This window comes from Tupaia chinensis, unplaced genomic scaffold (assembly GCF_000334495.1).
Source record: "Tupaia chinensis unplaced genomic scaffold, TupChi_1.0 Scaffold138725_1, whole genome shotgun sequence".
Lineage (NCBI taxonomy): Eukaryota > Metazoa > Chordata > Mammalia > Scandentia > Tupaiidae > Tupaia > Tupaia belangeri.
Genome location: NW_006198617.1, coordinates 2,040,775 through 2,052,966, shown reverse-complemented (window position 1 = coordinate 2,052,966; position 12,192 = coordinate 2,040,775). Strand labels below are relative to the sequence as shown.

The following is a 12,192-nucleotide window of genomic DNA, read 5'->3' as shown; positions in this document are numbered from 1 at the left end:
CCGGCAGGTGGTGACTGGGCGCTTTCTGCTTTGTGATTCAGACCACTTTGTGCAACACGTCCTTGGACAACCCAACCCAGCGAAACAAGGACCAGCTGATCCGGGCGGCTGTGAAGTTTCTGGACACAGACACCATCTGGTAATTGACATTGAGATGGGGGTTCCCCTGGGGCCGTTTTACCTCATCTGCCCAGATGGTTATTAGTGGAGGAGGAGGCAGACCCTGGCTTATCTCGCAGGGCGGACAGGCAGCCTGCTTGACATCGGGACTCGCTGCTGTGCAGACCCCCGGGAGGGGGCTCGTCTGCAACAGCACCGGAGCATGGCCCGCCTCCTCCCCTGCAGCTGCCCCTGGGGCTGGGCAGAGGGGCTGGGTGTGCGGCTCCTGCGGGCTCCGGGGCCATTACGGTCACTTGCCAACTCCAGCAGGCCCCTGCCCACCGGCATATTCCCACGAGCTGCCCTTCAGGCCGGCCTCCTGCAGCTCCACGGCCCTCCGCCTCCGTGCACTTTGGCTAATTGGGCAGTGACACTGAAGGGAGCTGAGACAGCTGAAGTGGCTGCGCGCCCTGGGCCCTGAGCCACTCACGGAGGCTGTAGGAGGCCGGAGGGCAGCCCTGACGGCTGGGCGGGGGCGCAGCGTGGAGGTCTAGCCGCCGCTTTGGAAACCCCCTCCTTTATGTTCGAGAGCACTTGATCGCGGTGAGCAGGGACCCATCCAGCCTAGCTCAGGCTGAAAAACCACATGGGGTCCTGGCAGGGACAAGCAGGGCGGGCCACCAGGGATGGGATGGGGCCACGACAGCGCCTTCCCTGCCCAGTGGGGCGAGGAGTGGGAGGGAAGTCCCTCCTGATTGTCCCAGCAGCCCAGCGTTTCCTGAGCACGCACAGGCTCTGCTCCTATCCACAGTGCCCACCTGCGCTCCTGGCCCATGAGCCCTTGCAGCTCAGCTTGTCCCTGTGCCTCTTGGTCAAAGTGGGTGGCACAGCCCGGCCTCCGGGTGGCCCCCACTGGTCAGGCATTCTTGCCACAGCTGCGTCTGTAGCCAGGAGGTGTCGGCAGGCCTTGTGGGCTGCGGCGGTCTCTGGGGGCTGAGAGCAGGCCGTGGCGGCCGGGCTCAGGCACTGCAACGTACTCAGCATCTACATTAGGGGGCACACCTGGGGTGTGCCAGGTTGGGTCTGCTTTTGAATGGCACCTGGGCCTGGCTTGGTCCTGGCAGGTGTTTGGGGCTTTCAGGGCAGTGGACCACCAGCTCAGACTTACTTAGAATCCCTTGGAGGGCTAGTGCTGGCCCGCCCTGGACGGTCTGCTTCCCATTGGGGTGGGATGCGGCCTGGGGGTGCGCATTTCTAACTGTTCCCAGCCAGTGCCGCTGCCATGGTGCCAAGGCTGCACCTGGAGAGCCGCTGCGTCGGGGACGCCTGGGGACCGGGGTGTGGTGGTGGTTTGCTGTTGCCCTTTGCTTTTCTTTTTCTGTCACTGAGTGAAGGAATTGTGCTTTTTTATTAATGAAGGTGATTTTTGCAATGAATTAGCTACAGGGTGGAAGAGCCAGAGACACTAGTGGAACTTCAGAAAAACGAGTGGGACCCGATCATAGAATGGGCAGAGGAAAGGTAAGACACGCGGCCTGCTGAAGCCGTTGACTGGCCCACGGGGGTGCCTGCGGGGTCAGGGTATGTCGACGGCGGACCCTCGGCCGGTCTGTCTGTCAGAGTGCCCGGGCTCTGCTCCCCGCACGTTCAGGGGTAGGTCACCTTGGCCACCATGCTCTGAGCCCCTCCCGTCTTGCACTGGCCCAGTGTAGGCCAGCTCTGTCCTCAGCGAGCAGCAGCACCAGGCCCTGCTCCAGCAGGTTCGAGCCCAGCTCTGCCACTGCTGGCTGTGTCTTCAGGCTAACGAGTCGCTCTCTCTGGCATGACCGCTGTGCTAGCAGGTAAGATCACAAAGCAGTGTGCACGACACACACCTGTGGAGAAAGGTCTGGAAGCTTCCCACGAGGTAACCGGGGACACCACACGTCTCTGCTAGGAGGGCCCTTCGGAGTGGAAAACAGAGCAGACCGTGGCGGCATGCTCATCCAGCCTCGGTTCACCCCAGCGCTTTCAGAAGGGCCGGCCTTCGCGGTACAGCCCCGACGGGAGTACAGGCGTCTCTTCCATGAGAGAGACACGGGGAGGCAGGGGGGACAGACAAGCACCCGCAGTGGGCTCCTCACACTGACCTGCCCCGGCCCCAGCTGGCCTAGGTTGCGGACGCCCTTCCCTCGTGTGCTCAGGGAGGTCCAGGGTGGGAACTGGGCACCTTGACCATGTGGGCCCAGTCGCGTCACCACCGTGTCTCCGCCCGGCCCCTGTCCTTGGGTTTTAAAGGAGGAGGCCTAGCTGGTGCTCAGGATCAGATAAGATGTCACAACCACAGTGCTGTGTGAGAACACGACAGTAGAGGTGCCTGGGGAAGCCATGCCGTTTGCTGTGAAACAAAACCATCTTGTCTTTGAGGCGGTTGAAGTATCCTATCCCTAATGGTTTATAGAAAACTTGTCCACTTCCTGGGAACAGCAGATGGCATAATGGCTATGTCGCTGAACTCCCACGTAGTCGAGGGCAGTTTGAGTCCTGGACCCGGTGGCTTAAACTCACGCCGGGCGCATGTGCGTGCGTGCCCAAGATCCCGAGAGGAGAATGGAGGAGAAGGGATTGCGGCGTGGCCATCCCCCCTGGGGGATGATTTCTCACTTTCTGTCTCTGTGTCTCTCTCTCGTGTTTCAGGCAAGCACACGGGCCCTCTAGCAAAAACCTCTCCAAAAAAAAGACAAAGAAAACTTGTCCATTTCCTACTTTCAATTTGTACTATTAAAACTTACAAGGATAATTTTTAAATAATAGGAAAAATCAGTGGTGTAAGAAAGAATGTTACACGAAGTGTTTTTACTCATTTCGTTTGACCTGTTTAATGTGATTGGTACTATTCCTGAAAACATGTGTCCTTTGGAAGCCAGTGTATGTCCCATACACCACAGACCAGGAACAGTGCCTTGCGTATTGTAGAACGTTGATAAATGTTTGGAAAATGATTGATACTAAGGAAAACAATATTTGAAAGAAGTCTTTTTTGTCCTCAAGTGTGAAAAACCTTTTTTCCCCTGGTCTGTAGGGCATATGTGCTTGCCAGAGAGACAGGTTGGTGGGGCGGGGTGAGCAAGAAATGGCCTCCCAGGGGGAAGGTCCCACTGTACTTCCTTCTGCATTCTCCTCACGGGATTCGGGGCCCCGTGTACATGCATCCAGCGTGTTTTTCAGGCCACTGGGTCTGGGACTCACACCATGCAGTTGGCCATGTGGGATCCAGCACCTTGACCACCACACCCGCTCTGGCCCTCAAAAACTTTTAAAGAAGATTTAAAAAGAAGGTGGCTCACATTTATTTATTTATTTATTTATTTTTTGCTATAGGGTACATGTACTTCCTGGGGGAGTGAGAAAAAGAGGGAAAGTGAGCTCCCCCCGGCCCAGGATGATGCCACAGTCTCTTTTCCCCCCGAGATTTTGGGCATGCATACACACATGCCCGGTGTGTTTTTCAAGATGCTGGTCACTTGAGTCGCAAAATTGGCCACGCAGGATCCAGTGCCTTAACTGCCACACCACCTGGCTGGCCCCATCGCTTTTTAAAATGTTTATGTTTGTTTGTTTATTTCTTCTGTGAGTGAGAGAGAGAGAGGTTCAGAGGTACACCAGCTCTGAGGGACCTCGCTGCGCCAGTCCACCCTCAGCCTGGGATCGCAGGCACGTGCGTGTCCGGGGTACTTGGGTATCTCCAGACCCGGACTCAGAGCCCTCCCTGTGTGGTCAGCCTGGCAGGGCATTGCACTCCCCCGTCCAGCCCCATAGCCTGGACTTGTGACCAAGGTCCCAGGTCAGTGAATGAGCATTTCAGGTGGCCTCTCCCTGAGCCCCTGCTCACCTGGTTCGTCAGCCCTGCCTCCTTCAGTTTCTTGGTCCTCTGGGCTTGCCCTAGGGGACAGAAAGTTAGGTCCGGAGGCCACTATCCACAGTGGCAGTTGCTCTCAGAGTCCCTAAGACAAGCTTCTTGGGCACAGGCAGGGCCAGGCAGGGTGCAGGGGCAGTACAGCCAGGCTGGAGGGGAAGGCCCTGGGCTCTCACCTGCAGGCCTCCCTGAGCACAGCAGGTGTGTGTGCGTCTGTGATCAGGACTGGCTGAGAGTGGGGGTGGGTGCAGCACCAAGGGGCACACATACATGCCCAGGAGTTTAGGTCCTTGTTTTCAGTCAAAAGCTGGGCTGATCTTGGACCACCGCAGGACAGGGACACACCAGAGTCTTTTCTTTTCAGGTACGGCATAGAGATCGGCTCCTCCACCAGCATAATGGGACCCAGCATCCCTGCCAAGACGCGGGAGGTGCTCATCAGCCACCTGGCTTCTTACAACGCGTGGGCCCTGCAAGGTGTGCACGGAGCGCTCTGTAGCCGGCCTCCCGGGGCTCCGAGTGAGAGCTGCAGGAGAGCTGGAGGGAGTGACCCCTCCACTCAGCACTCCAGACACACCCTTTCAGCAGAAAATTGGGTTTCTTCTCTCCAGCAAGTCCCGAGTTCAAGTCTCACTGGCCTGGCTCGGGTCACATGCCCATCCGTGAATCAGAAACTGGGTGGGGTGGGGGCTGAGGGAGGGGTATTCTACTCATTGGCCAGGCTCAGGTCACATGCCCACCTGGAGAGGGCAGAGAAGATGCTCCAAGGAAGACCAGGATGCGCCTTGAGCGGGGTGGGCCCTCGGACTCCCGTTCCTGGTGCCTCTGTACACCCTCACTTGCTTCTGCGAAGGCTGCAGAGGCTCGAGGTAGGCTGGACGGCTGCCCTCGGTCCTGACGTGGCCTCTTCCCCCAGGGATTGAGTTTGTGGTGACCCAGCTCAAGTCCATGCTGCTGACCTTGGGCCTGGTTGACCGGCACCTGATGGTGGAGCAGGCTGTGCTCTTGTCCCGCCTGGAGGAGGAGTACCAGGTGAGGTGGCCCCTCAGACCCTCCTTGCCCTTCCTCTTCAGACGAGGGGATGGGGGCATTGGCTGGCCCGTCCGAGACACGCCTAGGTGAACTTGGCCTTTACGGCTTCTGCAGATGTACAGAACTGGACTAAAGACCAGGAGTAGCGTCGCGTCGTAGTAACTGAGAGTAAGAGCAAGGGCCACACTGTGCGCCGGCACCCCTCAGCTCAGCAGCCTGTAGACGGCGAGCCACACTTTGCAAAGGAAACTGAGGCAGGAACTTGAACCTCCAGAAAATGTTCTGCTGAGGGTTTTTTCACTTTCTTTTAAGTTTATTCATTTAATTCTTCAATGAGAAAGAGAGAGGCAGGCACCCCTAAGAGGGTCTTCGTGCTGCACCCACCCCCACTCTCAGCCAGTCCCGATCACAGACACGCACACACCCTCTGTGCTCAGGGAGGCCTGTAGGTGAGAGCCCAGGGCCTTCCCCTCCGGCCCGGTTGTACTGCCCCTGCACCCTGCCTGGCCCTGCCTGTGCTCTTTGGGGGGCTAAACCCATGCACCTGACATTTCCGGAGAGTGGAGGAGTAGCTGCCGTTTGTACACAGGTTTGGATTTAGGGGGCTCGATTTATACTCTCGTTTGCAGGTTTTTTGGAGGGGGGGCAGAGGGCGTGTGTCCTCACAGCAAAAGGAAGGAGAGGGTAACTCCCAACAGGGCACGGTCATGCCACAGCCTTTCCTCCCTCCGGTCAGGGTTTGGGGCACGCACACACCTGTGCCTCGTGTATTTTCAGGCCACCGGGCTGGGACTCAAACCCTGCGAGGTATGCACAGCACCCCCAGGTGCTCTGAGTGGGAGGCGCAGGAGAGCTCTAGGGGTGACTGAGCACGGCGCCCCAGTGCACAGTGCTCAGCTTCTGTCATGGGGCCGGCCTCTTTGCTGTTGTTGTTTTAATTTTTAAAATATATTTGACATAGGGTGTGTGTGCTTGCAGAGAGAGGGAGGGAGGGGGACTGCGAAATGACCCCCTTGGGGATAACCATGCTGCAGCCCCTCCTCCTCCGTCCTCCTCGCAGGATTTTGAGTAAACACGCACGTGTGCCCAGAGTGTTTTTCAAGCTGCTGGGTCCGGGACTCGATCTGCAGTCAGCCATGTGGGATCCACCACCCTGACCTCCACACCACCTTCTAGCCCCGTATTTGCGTGTTTAACTCTGAAAATTTTGGTGGCTCTGCAGTCTTTGTCATTGTCGTTATCCCCAATTCAGAAGGGCAAGTGCTATTATGGGCTGGCTCCTCATGTGCTACAACCCTCTGTTATGTCGGTATTTCACAAGTCTGTCAGCTCAGAAAAACACCAGGGAAACAGCTGTTTCTGGACAGCGAATGGGGCTAGCTGTCCTCTGGACGTCAGAACGGATCACATGGAAGGGGTGACTTGGAGCTGTGGGATTGTGGAGGAGCCTGGATTCCCGACTTCTGGTCTGGGCTCTGCTCTTGACTGGGAAACCCAGCCAGGCCATGGGGCTCTGACCTGGGGCCTTGATCCTCTACAGAATGAGCAGTAACCCAGGTCATGGATGTGAGGGCGTAAGCGAAAGTGGGAAACGCTCTGCAGGCATGCTGCAGTTGTCCGGGCTCGGACTGGCAGCCCAACGATGCACATGGCTGTCGGAGCGGCAGATCCCAGTGCCTGCATCATGCATCAGCTGGGGCAGCCAGGCCAAGCAGCCAGCTGGAGAGGAGCCAGCAGGTCAGGCCGGAGCCCTGCTGTGGGCCAGGGGTTGCTCCTTGTTTTGAGAGTCCTGGGAAGAGACTGCAAGTCGTGTCAGAGTGCAGAGCAGAGGCCTCGTCCTCAGAGCTGCGGCTGCCCCAGTCAAGATGGGGCCTCACCTGACGGCGTTACTCCACCCACGGGGCACTTGGCGCCTGCGCAGCGAGGGAGTGCACAGAGGGCAGCATTCCCAGGGGGACAGGATGGTGCCATGGGTTGGTCATCCTCAACACAGGTGTGGTTTTGTGCCTGGCCCACCTGTCAGTGCCAGCCGCTGGCCCTGGGCCGGGACTCCTCCCAGACCATCCACGCCCCAAGTCCATGTGCCCGTTCTGGCCACCTGGTGGCCTCACTGCCGCCCCAGACATCTCGCGCTTGCCGGGAACGGCACCTGTGCCCTGCACCCTGCTGTGGGGAGGGCGGAGGCTCTGGCCAGCAGCAGCCAGGCCCTGGCCCTCACCCAGTGGTTCTGCTCCTTCCTCTCAGATCCAGAAGTGGGGCAATGTGGAGTGGGCCCACGACTATGAGCTGCAGGAGCTGCGGGCCCGCACCGCTGCTGGCGCCCTGTTCGTCCACCTCTGCTCTGAGAGCACCACCGTCAAGCATAAGCTTCTGCAGGACTGAGGCCTGGGTGCATCGGCCTGGTGATGGGGGCTACTCGGCACAGCCAGGATTCCTCCGGCCCCGGGGCTCCCTGACCTGTGCGGTTCCCTGGCCCGGGGCCTCCCTGACCTGTGCAGTTCCCCGGCCCGCGGGCTCCCTGACCTGTGCGGTTCCCCGGACCTGTGGGGTACCCTCAGCCTGTGACTTCCCTGGCCTTTGGAGCTCAGCCTCACTCGGGGTCACCCTGAATGTGCGAGAGACAGTGTAGCTGCCCAGAGGTCAGTTCCATTCCACACCAGACGCCCGGCCTGGCCAGCAGTGAATAAAGAGGATGAGTTGTACAAGCGACCTTCTCTCGACCCTGGTTTTATGAAATATCTCTCCACTGGCGGCGTGTGGAGCCGCGTGAGCACGTGCGCCCCTGCAGCGCCCCGTTCCTGCCTCGCCTGGGTCTCACCAAGGTTAAACAGCGCATCTCCCACGGCACGTTTGACAGAAACAGCCCTGTCTGTAGCAGACAGCTGTGTGTTCTCCAGCCCTCAGCCCAAAGGCTTTTTCCCCTGGATTTTAATCAGATGATCTTTTGAAAGTGAGCCCTTCTTGGTCCAAGCCGGTTGTTTCTATTTGTTCTTACTAGCCCAGAAAAAAGATGATCTGTCCTTAAAAATAGAAAACAGGAGTTGTTTGTGGCTGAGAAGCCCAGGCGGGCCAGGCAAGGCCACCTGATGTGTGGTTTCCTCCTGTCTTCCACGTGGGACTCCCAGGTCCTCTGACCGTGGCCTGCAGGACCCGTGCGGCCGACCTGTTTCCTGATGCCAGGCCCCGTGCCAGCAGCACCGATACGGGTACTGGGACAGCTCCAGCTGAGTCCTCGCACGCCTGAGTCCAGGGGGCATCACCCTGCCTTGGGGCACTGACCATGCCAGCACCCCCCACTGGCTCCCGGAGGTGATGGGGTGAAGCCGGGACGCCAGTCTGCCCCTCAGCTTCTGGAGGCCCTCGGGTCCCTGCAGCCCAGCCCTGAGCTGCCGGGGGCTTCCCTCCAGCACCCCGAGGGGAGAAGGGCTGTCCACGCCGGTCCATCTCCCTGTGGCACCGGTGGCATGTCAGAGTGCATGGGCACAAGTGGGTGTGGTGCCCAGCCCAGAGCCTGGCCCCTGCAGCCCTCTGCCGACTGGCCAGAGCCTCCTGTCCGTCTTGATCTCCTTTTCTACTCGAATATGAATTCTGATTTTTTTTAAAGTTTATTTATTCCTTTGTGAAAGAGAGAGAGAAAAGTCCCCCTACAGGGTCCTTACACCACGATCCACCCCAGCCTCAGGCAGCCAGAATCACAGGTGTGGGAGCGTGCGCAGCTGGTGTGCTAAGGAGGCCTCAGGCCTGAGACCAGGACCTTCCCATTGGCCCAGCGTGCAGTGCATTGTGTTACCTCTGCGCTGTCGTCCAGCTGGGTTTTTGTTTTTGTTTTTTAAAGAATATGGGAAAAGTAGGAGCCAGCCCCACAGTGTAGTGGTTAAGCACTGTGCCCTGGGAGCCGATTCTACACGGCTGACCATGGTTCAAGCCCTGGCTCTAGTGGCTTGAAAAAAACACGAGGCGTGTGTGCGTGCAAAATCCTGATGGGAAGGAGGGGTGGAAGAAAAGGGGTTGCAGGGTGGCCATGTCCCTTTGGGGGTGCTTTCTGTCTCTCGTGCACATATCCTCCAGCGATAATAAAATAAAGAGCAGGGCCAAGGGGATGTAAACCCTTTATTCTTCTCTCCCTTTGGAAGTCTCCTGGGGTGGGGTGAAGCTCCCCGCAAGCTTCTCCTGCGGCGGGCGGGGCGGCGGGCGGCGGGTGGCAGGCGCCTTCCTCGTCCGGGCGGGGCGGCCGTGCTGGGCTCCGAGAGGACCCTGCCGAGCCGCCCTAATCTATCATATCGCCGCATTCCAGGTTGTCCAGCTCGCCCTGCGTGTGGTCGATGTATTGATTGATCTCTTTCACGCGCTTGCGGTTCCTCATGATCTCATCCGTGTGGATCTGGAGAGTGAGGCCCGAGCTCAGGGTCGTAGACCGTTGGCTAACACCACTTACCGAGTCCAGGTGAGGGAAAGGACCCTGCTGCTTGGGATCCGCACGGCTACAGCCCTTATCTCCGTCGGAGCCTCCCAGTCCCGTCCTGCTGCTCGCTCTCCATTTGAGGGGGAGTTAGAAACATGCCAAGCACACGAGGTGTGAAGGCTCGGCTAAATGAAGTGTCCAGTGTGGGATTCTACGATCCCTTCCCATCCTCATCCGTGCCTTCCTGAAGACAGCCGACACTACCGAGAGATGCCCACCTCGCTGGCTGGTGGCTGGCACGCGGGTCAAGGTCACTCACCTTGTCTACCAGGTGTGTACACCAGGAGTTGACCCTGGTCACCAGCTCGTCCTCTCGGTTGTCGATCTTCAGGAGGTGGATGTCGTGTGACGCCCCAACAGCATTGACAATCGTGTCTTTGTCGACGAAGAGCTGGAGGGGAGAAGGACCACGTGAGAGCCTGTGTCGTTACGCCCTGAGCCAAGGCCACCCGCGATCCCTTGGCCTCATAGGCTGTGCCTGGTGGAGCGCCGTGGCAGGTGTTGCAGGGGAGGGCGGCCCCCAGGGTCACTCCTCCATCCTCACTGGGAGCACGTTTCCTCCGGGGGCAGGCAGATGGCTGCCAGGGGCAGCCTCGCCCAGGACGCCGGTGCTCAGTGCTGCTCCTGGTCGCTCTCAAGTCTGACTCAGCTCCCACTGCTGCCAGCCGGGCAGGAAATGCGAGGTTGGCCGAGGCTGCTCTGAGGGCCACGGGCCACGCACGTGTTCATAACAGCCCCTTATGTCAGCAGAATCCAACCCTGGAGTCCATCTGGGGTCTCCTGCCCTTCTCTGGCTCCTGGCCTTGTCTGCTGCCTTAAATGAGTTGTCAGCAGTCCAGCCCTGCAGCCTCGGGTTAAAGGAGCTGGATCCCACATGGCCACCCACACTCAGATCCGGCCTTGGCCACTTGAAAAACAGATGTGCGTGCCTGCCGAAAATCCCAACAGGATGGGGAACTGGAGGGGAAGGGATGTGGCATGACCATGCCTCACTGCGGGTGCTTTCTCCCTGTCTCTCTCTCTCTCTCTCTGGGAAGCACAAGCACCCTCTGGCAATTAAAAGAAATCTTAACTTTGTCTCGATTTGCCAGTGTACTTGGCCACAGAGTAATGCCTGTGACTCTCAGAGGATGCTGGTTTTCCCCAGAAGCTGACAGGGGAAGAGCCCAGCTAGCTGCCGTGGGGCATGGGGTGTCTGGGGGGCCAATTAGCACAGTCCCGCAGGAGAAGACAAGAAGCGAAGCTCTTTCTCTGTTGCACCAGGTCCCAGGCCGGGCTCTGGGGAGGGCTCAAGGTGTGTGAAACCTGCCCACGAGGGGCCTCCTGCGGCTGCTCGGGAGTGGGTGTCCCAGATATTAGAAATAGCTGAACCCCAGCACCAATGCATGATGAGAAGACTCTCATGCTTCATCCTAAAAAGTGGGTCAGAGCCGATCTGTTAAGCCAGGCAGAGAGCAGTGACCCTCAGACTCGCAAGTCCTTCCCGAGGCCTGGGCCTGAGCACGCACGCTGCCCTGGCAGCTGACGCCCACATGGGTGTGCCGAGCACGCAGGCGGCGTGTCTGGCCTGCGGAGGGCAGCTGTGGCTGCCAACGCCACTCCAAGGCCGTCCCTCACTGCCAGCTCCAGGCTCTCTCGGCCTGTACATTCTGTGTTCTGTCTCAAAGCCACAGGGGCCTGGGGTACAGATGTGGCGCGGAGTCAGCCCTAGGCCTGGGCGAGGGCTCTCAGTCACTCGCCGAGCAAGAGGAGCTCAGAGATGACCGCCCAGTGGGACTTCTTATCATGTAGGCCATCGGTAGTGGGGTGCAGAGCAGAGCTTTTCCATCCCAGGCCTTACCCCTCCTGAGCACCCCCATCCTGCTTACAGGCAACTTGCTATAGGGCACGTGCCCTCACCAGAGAGGAGTCAGGGAAAGAAGGTGAGACTTCCCCGGGGGACGGTCACACCGCGGTCCTGCCTCCACCCTGTCAGGGTTCTGGGCACACACGCAGGTGCCCAGTGTACTGAACGCCAGGCCGTGGAGCCCGGGACTCCGACTTCGCAGTTGGTCACGTGGAGTCCAACTGCCTTCACCACCACGCTGTTGGCCCTCAGCGGGCATATTGTCTGGTCAGTCAGACCACGTATAAACTGTGTCCTTGGGCAGGCTACCTCAGTCTGCCTCAGTGTCTCCCTCTGTCAAAGGGGACTGTAATGGCACCCACTTTGCCTTATGGACGCAGAGAGGAAAAGAGCAAATTCGTGTCCGGTGCTCCTTGGCTGGCCCTGGGGAGGCCTTCAGTAAATGTCAGCTACGGATTTTGACGAGAGCAGACACAGACACCGGGGGTGGGGGAGGTACCCTCGACAGGGTCTTGATGCCCTGATCCCTTCCCCCCGCCCCCCAGCCCCTCAGGGTCCTTGGTACCCGTGTGGACACACCTGGTGCACACACCTGGCGTGTCCTCAGGCCGACCTGGGGATCTGAACCCACGGGTGGCCGTGTGGCTTCCAGCCTTGCGGGGCACCGGTGTTACCACTGTGCCAGGGCCGCCGAGCCTGCCTGCTGTGTTGTTACAGCTGCTTATAAAAGCCGGGCGCTTTCTCCTCTGCGCAGCAGGCACCCTGTGTGGCCTGGATGTGAGGAGACGTAGCAAAGGCATAAGACCCTGGTGTCTCCTCTAGTGGCAGCTGCAGACAACCCGCAGAGGACGGGGCCTG

At 59.1% G+C, this 12,192-nt stretch overlaps 2 protein-coding genes across 3 annotated transcripts in view; one reads left to right on the top strand and one right to left on the bottom strand.

The window, feature by feature from the left end:
* The window catches only part of ATPAF2 (ATP synthase mitochondrial F1 complex assembly factor 2), a 25,149-nt gene extending 17,414 nt beyond the window's left edge, over positions 1-7,735 (top strand). For both annotated transcript variants that reach the window (XM_027765576.1, XM_006161644.3), the window contains exons 4-8: positions 42-139; positions 1,540-1,620; positions 4,359-4,471; positions 4,911-5,026; positions 7,271-7,735. In XM_027765576.1, coding sequence (XP_027621377.1) covers positions 42-139; positions 1,540-1,620; positions 4,359-4,471; positions 4,911-5,026; positions 7,271-7,408 — 546 coding nt within the window. In that variant the 3' untranslated portion in view covers positions 7,409-7,735. The remainder of the gene's footprint in view (positions 1-41; positions 140-1,539; positions 1,621-4,358; positions 4,472-4,910; positions 5,027-7,270) is intronic.
* Positions 7,736-9,138: 1,403 nt separating this feature from the next.
* DRC3 (dynein regulatory complex subunit 3) overlaps positions 9,139-12,192 on the bottom strand; it is a 51,161-nt gene continuing 48,107 nt past the window's right edge. The window contains exons 13-14 of the mRNA XM_006161667.3: positions 9,748-9,879; positions 9,139-9,407 (exon numbers count right to left, since the gene is read on the bottom strand). Coding sequence (XP_006161729.1) covers positions 9,294-9,407; positions 9,748-9,879 — 246 coding nt within the window. The 3' untranslated portion in view covers positions 9,139-9,293. The remainder of the gene's footprint in view (positions 9,408-9,747; positions 9,880-12,192) is intronic.